Genomic DNA, 15,669 nt, shown 5'->3' on the forward strand with positions numbered 1-15,669 from the left:
TCTACTTTCTTATCAACCGCCCAACACTATGAACCATACATCATAGCTGGCCTCACAATTTCATACTAAATTTAAAAACTATAATTAGTATTTATTCATATATTATATTTTAAAATCAAAGAACTACTAATCAGGATATAATTAAAGAAATAAGAGTTCATGTTGCTTTTAAAATATTTCACCAATTTCTCTAAAGGAAACACTATCTACAGATTTGCATCGAAGCGTTTCTTATGATAGTGATTTTAATCACTTTCAGATATCATCTATACTTGTCCCATCTATGCCTCGTCCACACTGTGCCTCGACCCCACTGTGCTACCATTTTTTTTACTTTAAAGTGCTATAACTTTTTAAAAAATGTATGGATCAATACAATTTTTTCATGAGAAGTAGTATTTATATACATCTTTCATTCGACATACTTTTTTATTAAATTAGACTATTTTCCTATATTTTTAATGTGAATTTTGATCAAAAATTTATTTTTAAGATTCACTATTAAAGAACAATCTCATGAAAATGGTATTATTTCGGAGCTCTTGATATCACCAGTTTATAGGTACGATACTAGTATATTAAAGTGTATTGCCAGTAATTATTACGGAATAGATGAATTGTCTATTAAATTAATTATTGAAGGTAAAAAATTTTTGAATTTAATAAAATTCAAAAAAATTGTATTTAATAAAACATAATAATTTTTGTTTAGAAATTCCAGAAAGCCCGAAAGATATAAGAATAATAAATCAACAAAGTAGATCCATTGAAGTATCATGGAATGAACCATATAATGGAAACAGTATTATATTAAATTATATAGTTCAATACAAACTGGTACCATGTATGTAGTAAAATGATCAAAAATATGAAATATTAGTATTAACAATGTATTATATTATAGCGTTATGGACAGAAAATCCGGCTAAAGTTATAACTTCTAGTACTCAAAAAAATTTAATTATTGATGGCTTGAAACCAGCATCATCTTACCATATTAGAATAATAGCTGAAAATGCAATTGGTCATAGTGAGCCAAGTAATGAAATGCAAGCAACCACTCAAGAAGAAGGTGTAATACTTGAGGTTATGATTCATAACAGATATTTATTTTGGATATTATTTTTAGCTCCCAATATGTCTCCTCGAAACATTCGAGTTGAAACTAAAAGTAAGACTGAAATTGTTGTTATGTGGGAACCTCCTCCTCCTGAAGCTTGTAATGGACTTTTACTTGGTTATCATGTCGGGTATTTACCTATTGATTATTTACAAAATTCTGTCACGTCAGCATCACCTATCTCGCGTTACTTTCTGAAAACAGTAGAAATTAATTCACAATATGGCGAAGAATTTACAATTAATGGATTAGCTCCATATACAAAATATTCTATAATTGTTCAAGCTTTTAATAGTAAAGGTTCGGGGCCATTTTCTTTACCAATAATAGCACATACTGACGAAGGAGGTAATTATACTTAAATTAATAAAAAGTTTTATTTTTATATAAATTTAATGTACAATAGTACCCACAATACCTTTGGAAAAAATAGCATGTAGACCCTTAACATCTCAGAGCATTCAAATTTCATGGGACTTACCTCCATTGATTAATCGTAATGGTAAAATACAAGGATTTAAGGTGTCTTATCAACCTATTGAAGATTGGTATGGTAAGTTATTATATATATATATATATATATATATATATATATTACATTTGTATAATTGTTTTTAATTTTGTTATTATTTGAAGTCTAATTTTAATTATATACACGAGAGATTTTGAAATACAAATATATTTTGCAATTTTATAAAGTTAATATAAATTAATTTTTATTAGTTTTCGTATAATAATTAGAAAAAATTACGTTAAATGTAACAAAAAGATTTAAAAGTTTTGTACAGTAACTGTTCAAAGGATAATCATATTCCCCTGAAATCCCTTTTAAACCACCCTTAAATACACTACTGTTCTATAGCGCAGTGGTAACTTAAGGAATCAAAGGTCGTGTGAACACTGAGTTTTGCCCTTTAAACTCCTTTATGTTTGTGAAGAAATTTTTTATTTGTATATCTGGAATTTGTTCTTATTTGATTGTTTGTTTAGAAATATTTTTCTTGGTTTGTGAAAAAAAATACTTTTTTATTCAAATTGTTTTTTAAAAAACAACAGTATAATCGGAGTTTAGTAATATATACCTATGTAATAAGCACTAAACGAATTTTAAAATGTAAACGATTATATTAAAAAAAAATTATATTAGCATAAAATTATATAACTTATGTATTTCTCTAAAAAAATTATTTTAATATTCACACTTTTCAAAAATTCAAAGAAGAATGAAGTTGAAAATTACGAATCAGCATTTAAAAAAAAAAAAATTGTACAATTTTCGACTACGGCAATCATTAATATCAGAAAAACAAGTATAGAACTCAATATTGTTTATATATTGTATATTGTATAAGCTCTAATTTAAAATATATTTAAAGCATGATATTCTTCGTAACATTTTTAAAAGTTAAGTTTTAATTTTTATGTAAATATTAATATTTTAGCGTATCATAGAGTAAAGTCTATCCAGTGAGGGCTGAAATATGGTAGCAGATACAAAAATAAAACTTCTTCTTCTCTACTAAAGGCCTTTCCTTGTCATTGCAAATCTGGTTCTCCATTCTTTTCTGTTAAAAGCCAATCTTTTCATGTCTATGTATCGACTACAGTCAGCTTATCTTATCATTTCTTCTATATATGCTTTCCTCGGTCTACCTCTACCTTTGTGTCCATTTATTCGTCCTTCAAATATATTTGTTATAAACGAGTTGTGCCTTATTAGGTGACAGAACATTTTTCCACTTCTTTCTTTTATGGCGTTTAACAGAATTCTTTTTTCCCCTACTTGGTTTAATACATCTACATTACTTTTCATTTCTGTCCAGATGACTTTCAGCAACCTTCTCCATGGCTTCCAACTTCTTCTTGTCTTGTCCATTGATGGTCCATGTTTCATAACCATATAGTAATACGCTCCATACATAGCATTTGACAAAATTTTTTCTCATCTTTATATTAAGTTTTTTGTTTGTAAGTAGCTGCCATTTTTGCATAAATGCTCTCTTTGCCATAGTTATTCTTTGTCTAATTTCTATTGAGCATCTACCATCACTAGTAATCGCACTTCCTAGATACTTAAATTGTTGAACCTGTTCAATTAAGTTATTATCTATTTCCAACCACACTAAAGGAATTTCTTTTGTTTTAGTCACCACCATTACCTTTGTTTTATTTACATTTATTTTCATTTGATACTTCTGCAATATTTTAGTGAGGGTAGTTAGAGATTTTTGCATGTCTTTTTCCGATTCAAACACTAGAGCAATATCATCTGCAAATCGTATACAGTGTATCTTTTCTCCATTTATTCTTATTCCTTAAGAGTTTCTCTTATACTTGTCTATGATTTTTTCAACAAATAAATTGAACAGATAAGGTGATAAGGAACAACCTTGTCTTACCCCTCTTCTAATTTTTGCTGTTGCACTATGTTCTCCTACCTCTATTAAGGTCTCTTGTTTCTTGTATAGTAACATTATTACTCTTCTGTCCCTCCAATCTATTCAAGTTCTTTTCATAGAGTTTATCAATAAAGCCCAGTTAACTGTGTCGAAGGCTTTTTCTAGATCTATAAAAGTTATAAATGTATTTCTATTTACATTTAGCATCCTTTCGGTAAGTAACCTTAGAGCTAAAATTGCTTCTCTTGTGCCAAATCCCTGTCTAAACCCGAATTGGTTTTCATCAAGCTCCTCTTCTGTTTTTGTCCTTATCCTATTTTTATGATGATAAGAAGTATTTTGGACGCATGTGTAAAGAGATTTATTGTTCTGTAATTCTTGCATTCTGTGGAATTCTTTTTTTTAGGGATAAGTACAATTTTGCTTTTGGCAAAGTCCTCCCGAATGTTGCCATCCCTATAAATATTTTCAATCATTTCAAATAGCTTATTCTCGGTATATTTTTCGACGTTTTTTAATAGTTCTGCCGGGATGTCATCTACTCCTGTCGCTTTACCTTGTTTCAATTCACTTAGTGCTTTAATAAATTTGCTTTTTGTTATATTTGGCCCTATGTCTTCTCTGTTTGACTCACTTATATCTTCAATATTTATGTCATTTTCTCCTATACAACCTTCATACAAATCTTCTATGTACTTTTTCCATCTCGTCGCTATGTCATCTTCATCTAGAATCAGTTGTCCATTCATATCCTTAACAATTTTGCTTCTTGGCTTCGGTAATATTGACAATCGTTTAATCATTCTATATGCTTTGTCCATTCTATTTGCGTCATATTTGCTTTAATGTTTTCGCATATCCATCCATTTCTCCTTTTCATCTCTGCACTTTTGGATAATATGGTTCTTTATTATTCTATACATCGAATCATCAGTCTTCCTTAATTTGTTGCGGTATTTTATTAAGTCCATTATCTCATTCGTTATCCATTGTTTCCTAAATCCAATTGATTCTTCAGCAGATTGCCGAATATTGTTAACCACTTTTTCTCATGTTGGGTCGATACCATCAGTTATCACTGTTATGAACCTTGTTTTGAAACTCTTGTTTTGTTTCTTCATTTTTAAAAATGAAAAATAAAACAAATGGTAAAAATACTAACTCCTCAATTCGTCATTTAATAGTAAAGATGATACTTTTATAATAATTATTTTGCTTACATAATTTGTTTATTATGTAACTTGTATGGATCCTATTTTTATGTCTAACGTAATTCAAAGACCTAAATAAAAAATTGTATTGTTGAAAACTGCTGGTTTTCTTTATCTTAAATTATTCTATGTATATAGTTTCAGTGTTAAGGTACTATTACTTAACTATTAATGATAGGATAATAACAACTACCATAAATTGTTCTATTTATTTCAAGAGTTTTTTATTTCTTCCCACCCAAACATTTTATAAATACTTTACCAAAGACCTTTTCTAGCTTCAATACAAATAATGTGTCTTTGCTTTCCCTTATATGAAAAATAGGTAGGTTTATTGCACTATATACACATTTTCTCAAATGAAAGCTAATTAAAATGAGCTTTAAATAAATTTTTATTTTAAAGAAAAAAATGATTACGAAACAAAAATAACGACTGCACAATACACAACAATTCAAGCTTTATCTAAGTATACAAATTACAGTATATCAGTATATCCATTTACAAGTAAAGGAGATGGAATTCATAGCGTTCCAGTTTACTGCAAAACTGAAGAAGATAGTGAGTATCCCTTTACCAAGAAGTAATAACTTTTGAAAAACATTAATTTAATCTTTTACTCAGCCCCTACTGTACCAGCAGATATAAAGGCAGTAATTGGTTCAATAAGTACTATTATTGTATCATGGCTTCCTCCACTTCATCCGAACGGAAAATTAACTGGATATATTTTATACATATCAGTTTTAACTGGCCACAAAGATGTAAGATATATACAATCACCATTTTAGAAATAACATGAAATATTTAAAAATAAAATACATTTTAGTCCAAGCCTATCAAAAAAATATTAGGCTCATCTGTTGAAGTGTTCGAGACGTCACGAATTTTAGATAGTGCAAAATATCAATTTTGGTTAAAGGCTGTGACTAAAATGGGCGAAAGTGAAAGTACTCGCACTATTACAGTTTTGCCAACAATTAAAGTACCAGCAAAAATAGTATCTTTCTCTCAATATATTGTCACCAGATGGAAAAAAAATGTTACTTTAAATTGTAAAAGAGTTGGCATTCCATTACCTCAGCCTATTTGGACAAAAGCTGGACGATCAGTAAATTCTAACGGAAGATACCAAGTAAATTATTTTCTAATATTGTTGCCACCACGAGAAAAAAACACACATGTTGATTATCGAAATTTATTAAGAGAAAGAATAGAAAATCCTATAAAATAAGCATCTAACTGCTGAAAAGAAACAATTTTTCTATTTTTTTTTATATATGATTGGAAATTGAATAACATGTTATTTGGTTTTCAATCATTCATAATTTATTTATTTTATGAATTAGTGTCGTAAATGTTTCGAAATTTATATACAAAACCTACATCACTTTCTCATTTTTTTTTTAAATTTAATTTGAAAAATGAATGTTAGATAGGTATTTTTAATTAATACATGTTATCTGTAAACATGTTCTCTTTCCAGAAAAAACTTTATTGTGATTTGTTTATTAATATTAAAGGGAATAAGTATCATTAAATAATTTGACATTTATTATATCTACCAAATATAATCACTCTGTATCTCTTAAATTTTATTAGATGAAATTAAAATTTCGACTCGTGTTATTTTCCAAGTAGGCAACGATAATAATAACTCAATAAAATATTTTTTTTTAGTTTTCTATAATTAATTAAAAACTTAAATAATAGATAAATAAAGACGGATCATTAGTAATAAGTGACATACAACATTCTGATAAAGGAAATTATACATGTTTTGTAGAAAATAACCACGGCAAAGATGTCATAATTTACTCTATAAACGTTAAAGGTAACTCTAGAAATAAACTTAGCAAAAATATTACTTAACCTTATATTTCTTTTATTAGTTCCACCATCTCCACCAAAATTATCTGTCCATTTAGAGGATATTGATAGCTTACAATTGAAGTGGATGGACACTTCTGAACTAGATATTCCAATATTAGGTAATAAAAAATAATTAACAAGGGTCAGTTACAATCTTTTTTTTTATTTAACGTTAAAAATACTATATTGTTATCTTATAATTGAATTTAACGACATTTAAACTTTTTAATATTAAAACGTTATTCAATTTTTTTTTCATTTATTGTTTTGACTTTTATACATGTTTACGTTTAACATTAAAAGGGTTTGAAACATAATTCACTGCCACAAACATTATTTAATATGGAAAAATGGCTACTTACATAATTTTTTTCAAATATAAAAGAATTTATTTTTGTTGAAGTAAGAATTGTTTTACGTTAAAAAATGAATTACATATTACTATTAGATGTATTATTATTGTTACCACACATTTTTGGTTATAGCAAAATTTTTCATTTTTTACGTTATAGTTATAACATTATTCATAACGTTTCCTTGTCCTGATAAATAATCTTCAGATTCACTTATTCATATATTTTATAAGGTTACACAATCAATTATAAACGTGAACATGGTGATTGGGAAGAAATACAAGTTGATTCCAAAACTCACTTTCATGTTCTTCAAAACTTACTTTGTGGTACAAGATATCAGTTATACATAACTGCATATAATAAAATTGGTACTGGATTACCATGTGATATCGTTTCAGCTTATACTAAAGGATCAGGTGAGATAAAAATGTTATAATTAATGTTAAATTTATGTTTAAACTTAATGATTTAAATTTGTACTATAGTACCTGAGCCACCAGAAAATTCTTATGAAGCAATCGTGTATAATAACTCAGCTGTTAGTATTTGGCTAGATCAATGGCACAATGGAGGATGTGACATTCTTTATTATACTGTAAAGTGGAAAGAAAATACATTTACTGATGATTGGATTTCAATTAGCGACAAGTCTATTTTACCAAAAGAAAGTGTATATACGTTAGGGAACCTTGAACCGGCTACTAAATATAATATAAAAGTTTCTGCCTATAATAATATTGGTTCATCATTTGTAGTTTATAATATTACTACTTTAACTATTGATGGAGGTGAGTTTTACATGTAAAATTAACATATATTCCTAGAACGAATAAAACTTAAATTAAATTTATCATAACTAAACAACACTCTTCTTTAAAATAGCCACTATTATACCATTTGATATTTATACTGAGATTACTCCAGAGTCTTCAGCTTTTACATCAACTACTACGGCAATATCTTTAATCATAGCTCTTATAGTTGTATCATCAATTGCTGCATTTACATATTACTATAAATTTATGAGTGAGTTTAATTTGTTAATTATAGTAAAAATATCAATTTAGTTATAAATTACTTTTTCAATTTTATTTAAGAACATTCAGATGAAACTTATTTAAGAGATCAAAATGAGAGAAATCGAGATAATCATTATTCTATTAGAGGACAATCACAGCAAACTTTAAGCTGTGACTCAGTAACATTCAAAACAGACTCTACGGGTATATTACAATGTTAAAGAATCATTCAGTTTTTAAGAAATAAAGATTTTTAAATATTATTTAATTTTTAAGATTTTATGGATGAAATTTGTCCATATGCTACATTTGAATTAGCAAAACAACCACAAGGAGAAAGTACATTTAGTGGAAATATTTATAGTGGTCCATATCATTCAGTCAGAGGATCATTTGTTTATCATCAACCAAAAGCATCTATTTCTGATTCTTACAACTTTACTCAAGTAAGATGTTTAGAATTTTTAATTAAAAATAAAACTTATCACAAAAGTAAAAAAATCAAAGATTTAGAACTCAAAAATAATGAAAGTAGTACAAGAATTTATTTTTAGTATTCAAAAATTATATAGTTCCAAATTTAGTTGCTAATATCATTTTGAAATAAACTTCTTAATTACTTTTACAGTAATATGTGCAATTAAAATAATAATGTACCATTTATTTTTAGAGAAAAGAACCTGAGTATACCAAAGTTCGTCATAAAAGTAAAAAACTAAGAGACCCACATTCTGAAAGTCAAGGTAAGGTATTACAGTTGAAAAGTAATAAATTTTTGGTATTAATATTGTAAATAATACAGCGAATTACAAATATATTAACATTGTTTTAATATGTTTCTTTTAGCTTCGATGCGAAGCTGAGAAGGTATTGGTTTTACAATGATGTGTTTTTTTTTTTTGTGTCTGTTACCACTTTTTCTCAGCTCTCACCGAACGGATTTCTTTCAACGATACGTCAAAAGATCACAAATCGTATCTAGTCGAAGACATTACCCTTCAAAATTGAAAAAATTTCCCTCGTTCCCCGTAAATGGGGGAAACCTCCAAAAAAATTACAAATTTAAAAATCGCTAATTTTCGAAATTTTTTCAATTTTTTTTACTAAAAAGTGCCGTAACTTTTTCAAAAATGAACATATCAATATAATTTTTTTTTTTATAGATGCTTGATGTCTTTACCTATCATTTGATATATTTTTTTTGTAAATCTGACCCTTTATCTGCCCACAGGGGGGGATTTAAAAAGACAACTTTTTCACAAAAAATTAACTTTTTCAACTTAACTTTTGAAAATGTTCCGGAAAGACTGACAATTTTATATATACCTTAAATTAAAGCTAATGTAATATACTNAAATTAAAGCTATTGTAATATACTTTATCATGAAAAAAAAAAAAATTCGGACTTTATTTTATGTTCATGGTGAAAACAGACATTAAACTTAATAAAAAAAATACGATTTTTGTAAAAAAATTCTTTTTTATATTTTTAACTTTATAATGCTATAACTTTTTGAAAAATGTATGGATCAATATAATTCTTTTTTTTGTAGATGCATGATGTCTTTACCTATCATTTGGTATATTTTTTTATAAATCTGACTTTTTACCTGCCTACAAGGGGGGATTCAAAATGACAACTTTTTCACAAAAAATTGATTTTTTCAACTTAAATTTTGAAAGTGTTCCGGAAAGTCTGACACTTTTATATATATCTTAAATTAAAGCTAATGTAATCTTCTTTATTATGTAAAAAAAAATTTCGGACTTTATTTTATCTTCAGGGTGAAAATGGCTACCGAATGCTATTTATGTGTGAAAATTTTCGATTTTGTATTTTATATTTTTAACTTTATTATGCTATAACTTATTGAAAAGTGTATTGATCAATATAATTTTTTTATGAGAAGTAGTATTTATATAGATCTTTCATTCGACATACTGTTTTTTTAAATCGGACCATTTCCCTAAATACAGGGGGGATTNGAAAGTCAGCATTTTCATTTCCAGTGACACCTTTGTGTCCTGGTACCCATGCTAGTGTAACTTTGTTGAACCTCGATAGTAATTCTAAAGTTTCCCTGCATTTGAAGACAAGCTTTGAATTCACCTGGTCATTACAGAGTGCTTTCAAAACCATTTGACTGTTACTTAAGATAGTTATCTTCCTATTCTTGTATACCAGTAGGTTCTGAGCTCCTACCAGTATTGCCATCACCTCTGCTTGGAAAACAGAGGGTGTTATGTCTAATGACATGCTGACATTTATTCGTGGCTTTAGACTCCAAATTCCAGCACCTACCTTTTCTGATTTTTTGGATTCATCTGTATATATTACAAATCCTCCTTTCTCAGTCAGGTGGTTAATATTCCATTTTCAACGTGTAGTGATTTCCACTTTGTAGGGAATGTTATTCTGAAGAACCGGTTTGATAAAGTCCAAGGGGTATTTCAAATAGCCCTGGTTTATCTCTTTTATTATTTTACCGTGTTTTGCTGTGTCACTCTACAAAGTCCAAGTTCCCAAGTGTGGAATCTTAGTGCTGTGGCTTTAACCTCTAGGTGCAAAGGAGGCAATCCGATTAGTGCCTCTAATGTGACTGTTGGTGTATTTCTAGTGATGGCTATGGCGGCCATTCTTTGTATGCGACTAAGTTCTTTCCTAGCTGTAACGAGTGCTATTCTGGTCCACCAGACTATGGCACCGTACAGTATCATTCAGTATTAACCTCTATTGTGCTAAGTCTATAATAGTGTTTGGGAATTTACCCACCACTGCTATAACTAAGTCATCAGCATAGGCTTGTGTATTTGTTTAACTCTTTAATAAGCGAGTCCAATACTGGACACCAGAGAACCACGCCTTGTGGGCATCCATGTTTAACACTCTTGATTACATTGGTCTCATTGAGCTATCCCAAAATGGAGCGTTCCTTAAGCATAGATTCTATCCACTTAGTAATAAGTGGTTCTTTTCCATGCTGTTGTACAGATTCACACATAGCATCGAAGGGAGTATTGTCAAAAGCCCCTTTGATGTCTAGAAATATACCTACTGCATACATTTTATTCTCCACAGCTTTCCTTATCTTGGTGGTTAAGCAGTGTAGAGCTGTATCAGTAGATTTCCCCGTTTGATACGCATGTTGGTTATCATGTAAATGGTTCTCCTTTAGAGAACTCTCCTTTATGTACCTATCAACAAGTTTCTCCATAGTCTTAATAAAAAATGAAGTAAGACTTATTGTCCTGTAGGATTTTGCTTCATAATAGTTAGTTTGGTTAGGTTTGGGTATAAACACCACCCTAACTTTTCGCCAGCTTTCCGGTTGATAACCATAGGCAAGGTAAGCCCTAAATATTTTGCAGAGATGGGGGACGATTAACTCTAAAAAGCATAATTAGGTCCCTACCTGGGTTTGTGACCTTATATGGTAGGTATCCTGAAGCTACTATAATATTTTTACCATTTAATGTTACTCTAATAATATTCAAGTCTGCACTTGATAGATTAAGTACCAAGCTGGCTTTAACTTTATCATTAACCGAAATGCAAGTTCTTGGTTTATCTGCTTGTTTATGAAACAGTTAAAAATTCCTTAGATTTAGCCCCTTCATTCTTAATCTGGTCACAGATTAAGGAACAAAGTTTGTTCTTTCGAACCAACCTTTGTCTTATGGTGGACTTTCCAGATTGTTGTATTCAGCCCTGGATTCTGCTTTGTCAAAATTTCCAAGATCTTCTTGGACTTTTTTGGCAGCCTTGGTATATGAATGACCATCCGTTTGTACTTGATCGGTTTGTAGGCTTCCAATTGGAATTTTGCACCGTCCCAAGATTTTATCAGGTTGACATGATCAGTGAGCCACTTAAGAGAGCTCTCTTGGGCTGCACTGATCACAAGTGCTCCATCAATGAGTCTGGTGTCTTTAAACCTTGGTACGTCGGTTCCATCAGTATTCGACAGTATCAAGTCTCCAACACAAGACTCAATGAGTAGCCCCTGTTCTGTGGTCAACTTGTTAGTGGGGTAGCCTGCGAGGTTTATCATCGGTTACCACATTCCTATAGGTTGGTACCCAATGAGTTTTCTTACATGGAGGTTCTAGCCCCTTGTCCTCAGGTTTTTGAGCTTCAGTTCCCTTTGACTTTTTCAAGTCGTCGGTTCCCTTGTCTCAAATATAAATTTGTTGTTATCAGGTAGATCGGTCGACATGCAAGTTAAGTTATACAATAGATAAAAGTTGAATGTTAGTTTACCGAATATTAATCATTATACTAACAGGTGGCTATTATTTTAAAAGTATATTCACTGTATAATACAGTGATTTTATTATACATGCATAGTTATGTACAAATATGTACACAACTATGATAACTATGTGAGGAATTTAATAGAAACATTAGTAATGATGATATAATATAAATTTTTTGCCAAGTTATATTGTATTATCAAATTCATGGTTATATTTTTGAGATTGGTATCTTTTGAAAATTTATTTTTAATTGAAACATCTAAAAACTATATTACCTAATACTTTTTTGCTAAAAAATATTTGAATTTTAAAATTTAATTTTAAATATAATATTCTAATAACCTCCTTTTATATTTTTATAAAATTTATAAGAATAAATTGAACGTATGGATCTTAAATATTTTATGTTTTGTGTTAAACTCGTAATATACAAATTACATTGGGGTTGTTAATTAAAATTTTAAAAATCAAAAATAGTATATATAATTATAGTTTATTTCATAACAAAAATATTTTTATGGTACTCTTTTAATTAACCAAAAGTTAATTAGAAATGATTACTATGATTTTTATTTAAGTAATCTATTACGATAAAAATGTAAAAAAAAAATCGAACTTTTCTGATAAATTTACTGTAAATAGTAATTATAAAATTTCCTGACTGCATATTAATCTTAATAATTAAATTTTTTTCTATTTAATAATGTCAATTTCAAACTTCTAAGTTGAGCTAAAAGTTATGGTTACTTAATTCATTTTTTTTTTTTATTATAAACTTTTACTTTAAAGGACGAAAAAAAGTAGGTTAAAAATTATTACTTTTAACATATTAGAAATCAATATCAATAATAATTTGAAAACAATTCAATATAACAATTATATAATATATAATTTTATATTACATTTTTGAATCTAAGAATTACTAATCTGGATATAATTAAGGAAATAGTTGATGTTGTTTTTGTAATTATCCACCAATTTCTTAAAATTAAAAACTATCTACAGATTTGCATCGAAGCGTTTCTGATGATAGTGATTTTAATCACTGTCAGATTAAATCTATATTGGAACCAACTATGCTACGTCCCAACTGTGCCGCGATCCCACTGTGCTGGGTTTTTTATGGTACTTTTTGTTAAATTATGTACTTTTGTAATATCTAAAAAAATTGTTTAGATATTAATTTTATTGATGTACTTCAATTTTTACTGGAAATTTTTGGTTATCAAATTTCTAAATTACCGTTTTATTGTTGTAGTAATAAAAAATTAAATATTAAAAATTTTACAGAATCGGACAATTTAGGTAGTACGGATTCCGAAGTTAAGCGGATTTTAACACTTCACTTGCCTATTTCAGAGTATGAAACTCATGGTAGTGATTCTGATAATGGAGAGGGAAGACGGAATCAATCTGTTAGTCAAGAACTTGTTTCATTTAGGCGCCGTATGAGTAGAGGTTACTATTACTATAAAGGTTTTATTACTTTAAAATTTAGGTCAATATATAGGGAGTTGATAAGGTAATAACATTCACTTAACTCGATATTTAAAAATTATACTTAAAAAAGGACACAACCGAATTTGATGAACTAAGTTTAATGAAATTAAAGTAAAGATATTGTAAAATATCTTTATATATAAACCTAATCAATATATATGTAATTAGATTTATAAAAGATACAAAAATATATTAATATAAAAATGTTTAACTTTTTCTCTTGATCCTTTGACTTATCTATAGATAATCATGTTCACTCGCCAATGTTTAGACTTTTAATTTAATTTAGTTTAACTTTTATTTTAATTACTTCAAATGGAGTAAACATGTTTTATTGTTTATTTATGTATTAATGTATTTATAGAACTAGAAAATGAAGATTCAAGTACTTCATCGGAAAATTCAATAACAGAGTCAAGAAAACCTCCAATATTGCCTACATCAAGAAAATCTAAAATAAAAAACCACGCGTATACTAAAAGATCATCTAAGGGTAGTTGTGATTACAAAAATCATGATAGTGAATTGTATTTCAGGTAGTTTATTATGGATAATCTATCATTTATATGTTTTTAACTAAAACTTTACAAAATTATGCAAATAAATATGTAATAGATATGCTTACATGTGCATTGATATGATGAATATTTGAGTTACAAGTGTAAATTGTTTATGTTTCTGAACTAATAATATAATTGATTAAACATAAAATTATTGGTAATTAAACAAAATTGAACAATAATGTTTATTTAATATTAGTGATAGGTTAAATCCACCATCAAGGTTCTCTGATTCTCGAACTATGCGACAAAATGAAGCAAATGAATTTGAACGTCGATCAAAGGTATCATCTCATCAACGAAAATCGCCTAGAAGACTAACTCAAGAGACTTCATTTCAAATAGACGTTTAATTATCAATTTTAATTAATTAAATTCAAAAGGATAGTTTATGGTTACCATTTAAAAAGTATCTTATTTACTTGTATTAAATTTTATAATTGTTACGTTTTGTATTCGTTAACATGTTTTTATAAACAAAAATATCTGTTAAAAAATTATTTCCAATGGCGCATAAGTTGAGTACACAAGTAGAGATATTTGGGTATATAACATTCTACTTCATTAAATATATTTTAAATTTTTAAGATACATATATTAAAATGTCAAACATTTTTCTATCTACATAATAATAATCATGATAAAAACTATTAAAGTAATCCATCTTAGATATGTGATTGATTTTATGTATAGTTTTTGATATAATAGTCTAAGAAAAGTTAGTTTACAATAAGAATAGGAAATAAAATATTAGTAATTGATAAGTCTTTACTTTTAAATCATAAACTGACGAAAATCAAATTTGAATTTCCACAAAAAGGTCTTTTATTTTTTGGTTTTATACAAAAACTTTTTTTTAAATAACTCACTAATATGTTTGTACTCCTTTTTACTCAGTTATAATTCCATGTTTAGAATTAGGTTACAGCCAACATTAAAAGTGAAAGGTGGTGATTTAAAATGTGATATTGTTTTAAATGTATGTATTTAATTATGTAAAAAAATGTATTCAAATAGAATACATTTTTTGATATACAGCATATATTAAAAATAATTCAAACATATCCTTTTATTACTAAGTAGTTCTTAAATTTTGGTTCTAATTTTTACAATAAGAATTGCATCACAATTTAAAAACATCAATACTAATTTTTGATTATAATCCTTTCAATTATTACTATTATGTTTTGTTAATAAGCAAATAGAAAATAAAAAAATTATCAAATTTTTATCATTTTTGTAATTTTCTATTTAATAAAATATAAATTGTTAAAAATTCTAAAAAAATGAATTTTATAACTGTTAAAGATTTTTTGAACAAATAAAGAATTGGTTGTGAATAGTTTCTTTAATTATTTAAATATTTATATAGGAT

General features: G+C 27.7%; 1 protein-coding gene across 2 annotated transcripts in view; it reads left to right on the top strand.

The window, feature by feature from the left end:
• LOC126905719 (cell adhesion molecule Dscam2) overlaps positions 1-15,466 on the top strand; it is a 46,001-nt gene extending 30,535 nt beyond the window's left edge. For both annotated transcript variants that reach the window (XM_050685703.1, XM_050685713.1), the window contains 19 exons: positions 494-642; positions 713-844; positions 905-1,072; positions 1,130-1,468; positions 1,527-1,673; positions 5,136-5,291; positions 5,355-5,494; positions 5,560-5,865; positions 6,444-6,564; positions 6,623-6,721; positions 7,189-7,374; positions 7,444-7,746; positions 7,841-7,984; positions 8,056-8,181; positions 8,254-8,423; positions 8,648-8,720; positions 13,525-13,692; positions 14,099-14,270; positions 14,494-15,466. In XM_050685703.1, the coding sequence (XP_050541660.1) occupies positions 494-642; positions 713-844; positions 905-1,072; positions 1,130-1,468; positions 1,527-1,673; positions 5,136-5,291; positions 5,355-5,494; positions 5,560-5,865; positions 6,444-6,564; positions 6,623-6,721; positions 7,189-7,374; positions 7,444-7,746; positions 7,841-7,984; positions 8,056-8,181; positions 8,254-8,423; positions 8,648-8,720; positions 13,525-13,692; positions 14,099-14,270; positions 14,494-14,647 (3,253 nt within the window). In that variant the 3' untranslated portion in view covers positions 14,648-15,466. The remainder of the gene's footprint in view (positions 1-493; positions 643-712; positions 845-904; positions 1,073-1,129; positions 1,469-1,526; positions 1,674-5,135; positions 5,292-5,354; positions 5,495-5,559; positions 5,866-6,443; positions 6,565-6,622; positions 6,722-7,188; positions 7,375-7,443; positions 7,747-7,840; positions 7,985-8,055; positions 8,182-8,253; positions 8,424-8,647; positions 8,721-13,524; positions 13,693-14,098; positions 14,271-14,493) is intronic.
• Positions 15,467-15,669: the final 203 nt, after the last annotated feature.

This window comes from Daktulosphaira vitifoliae, unplaced genomic scaffold (genome assembly GCF_025091365.1).
Source record: "Daktulosphaira vitifoliae isolate Bord-2020 unplaced genomic scaffold, ASM2509136v1 Scaffold_1, whole genome shotgun sequence".
NCBI classification, from domain to species: domain Eukaryota; kingdom Metazoa; phylum Arthropoda; class Insecta; order Hemiptera; family Phylloxeridae; genus Daktulosphaira; species Daktulosphaira vitifoliae.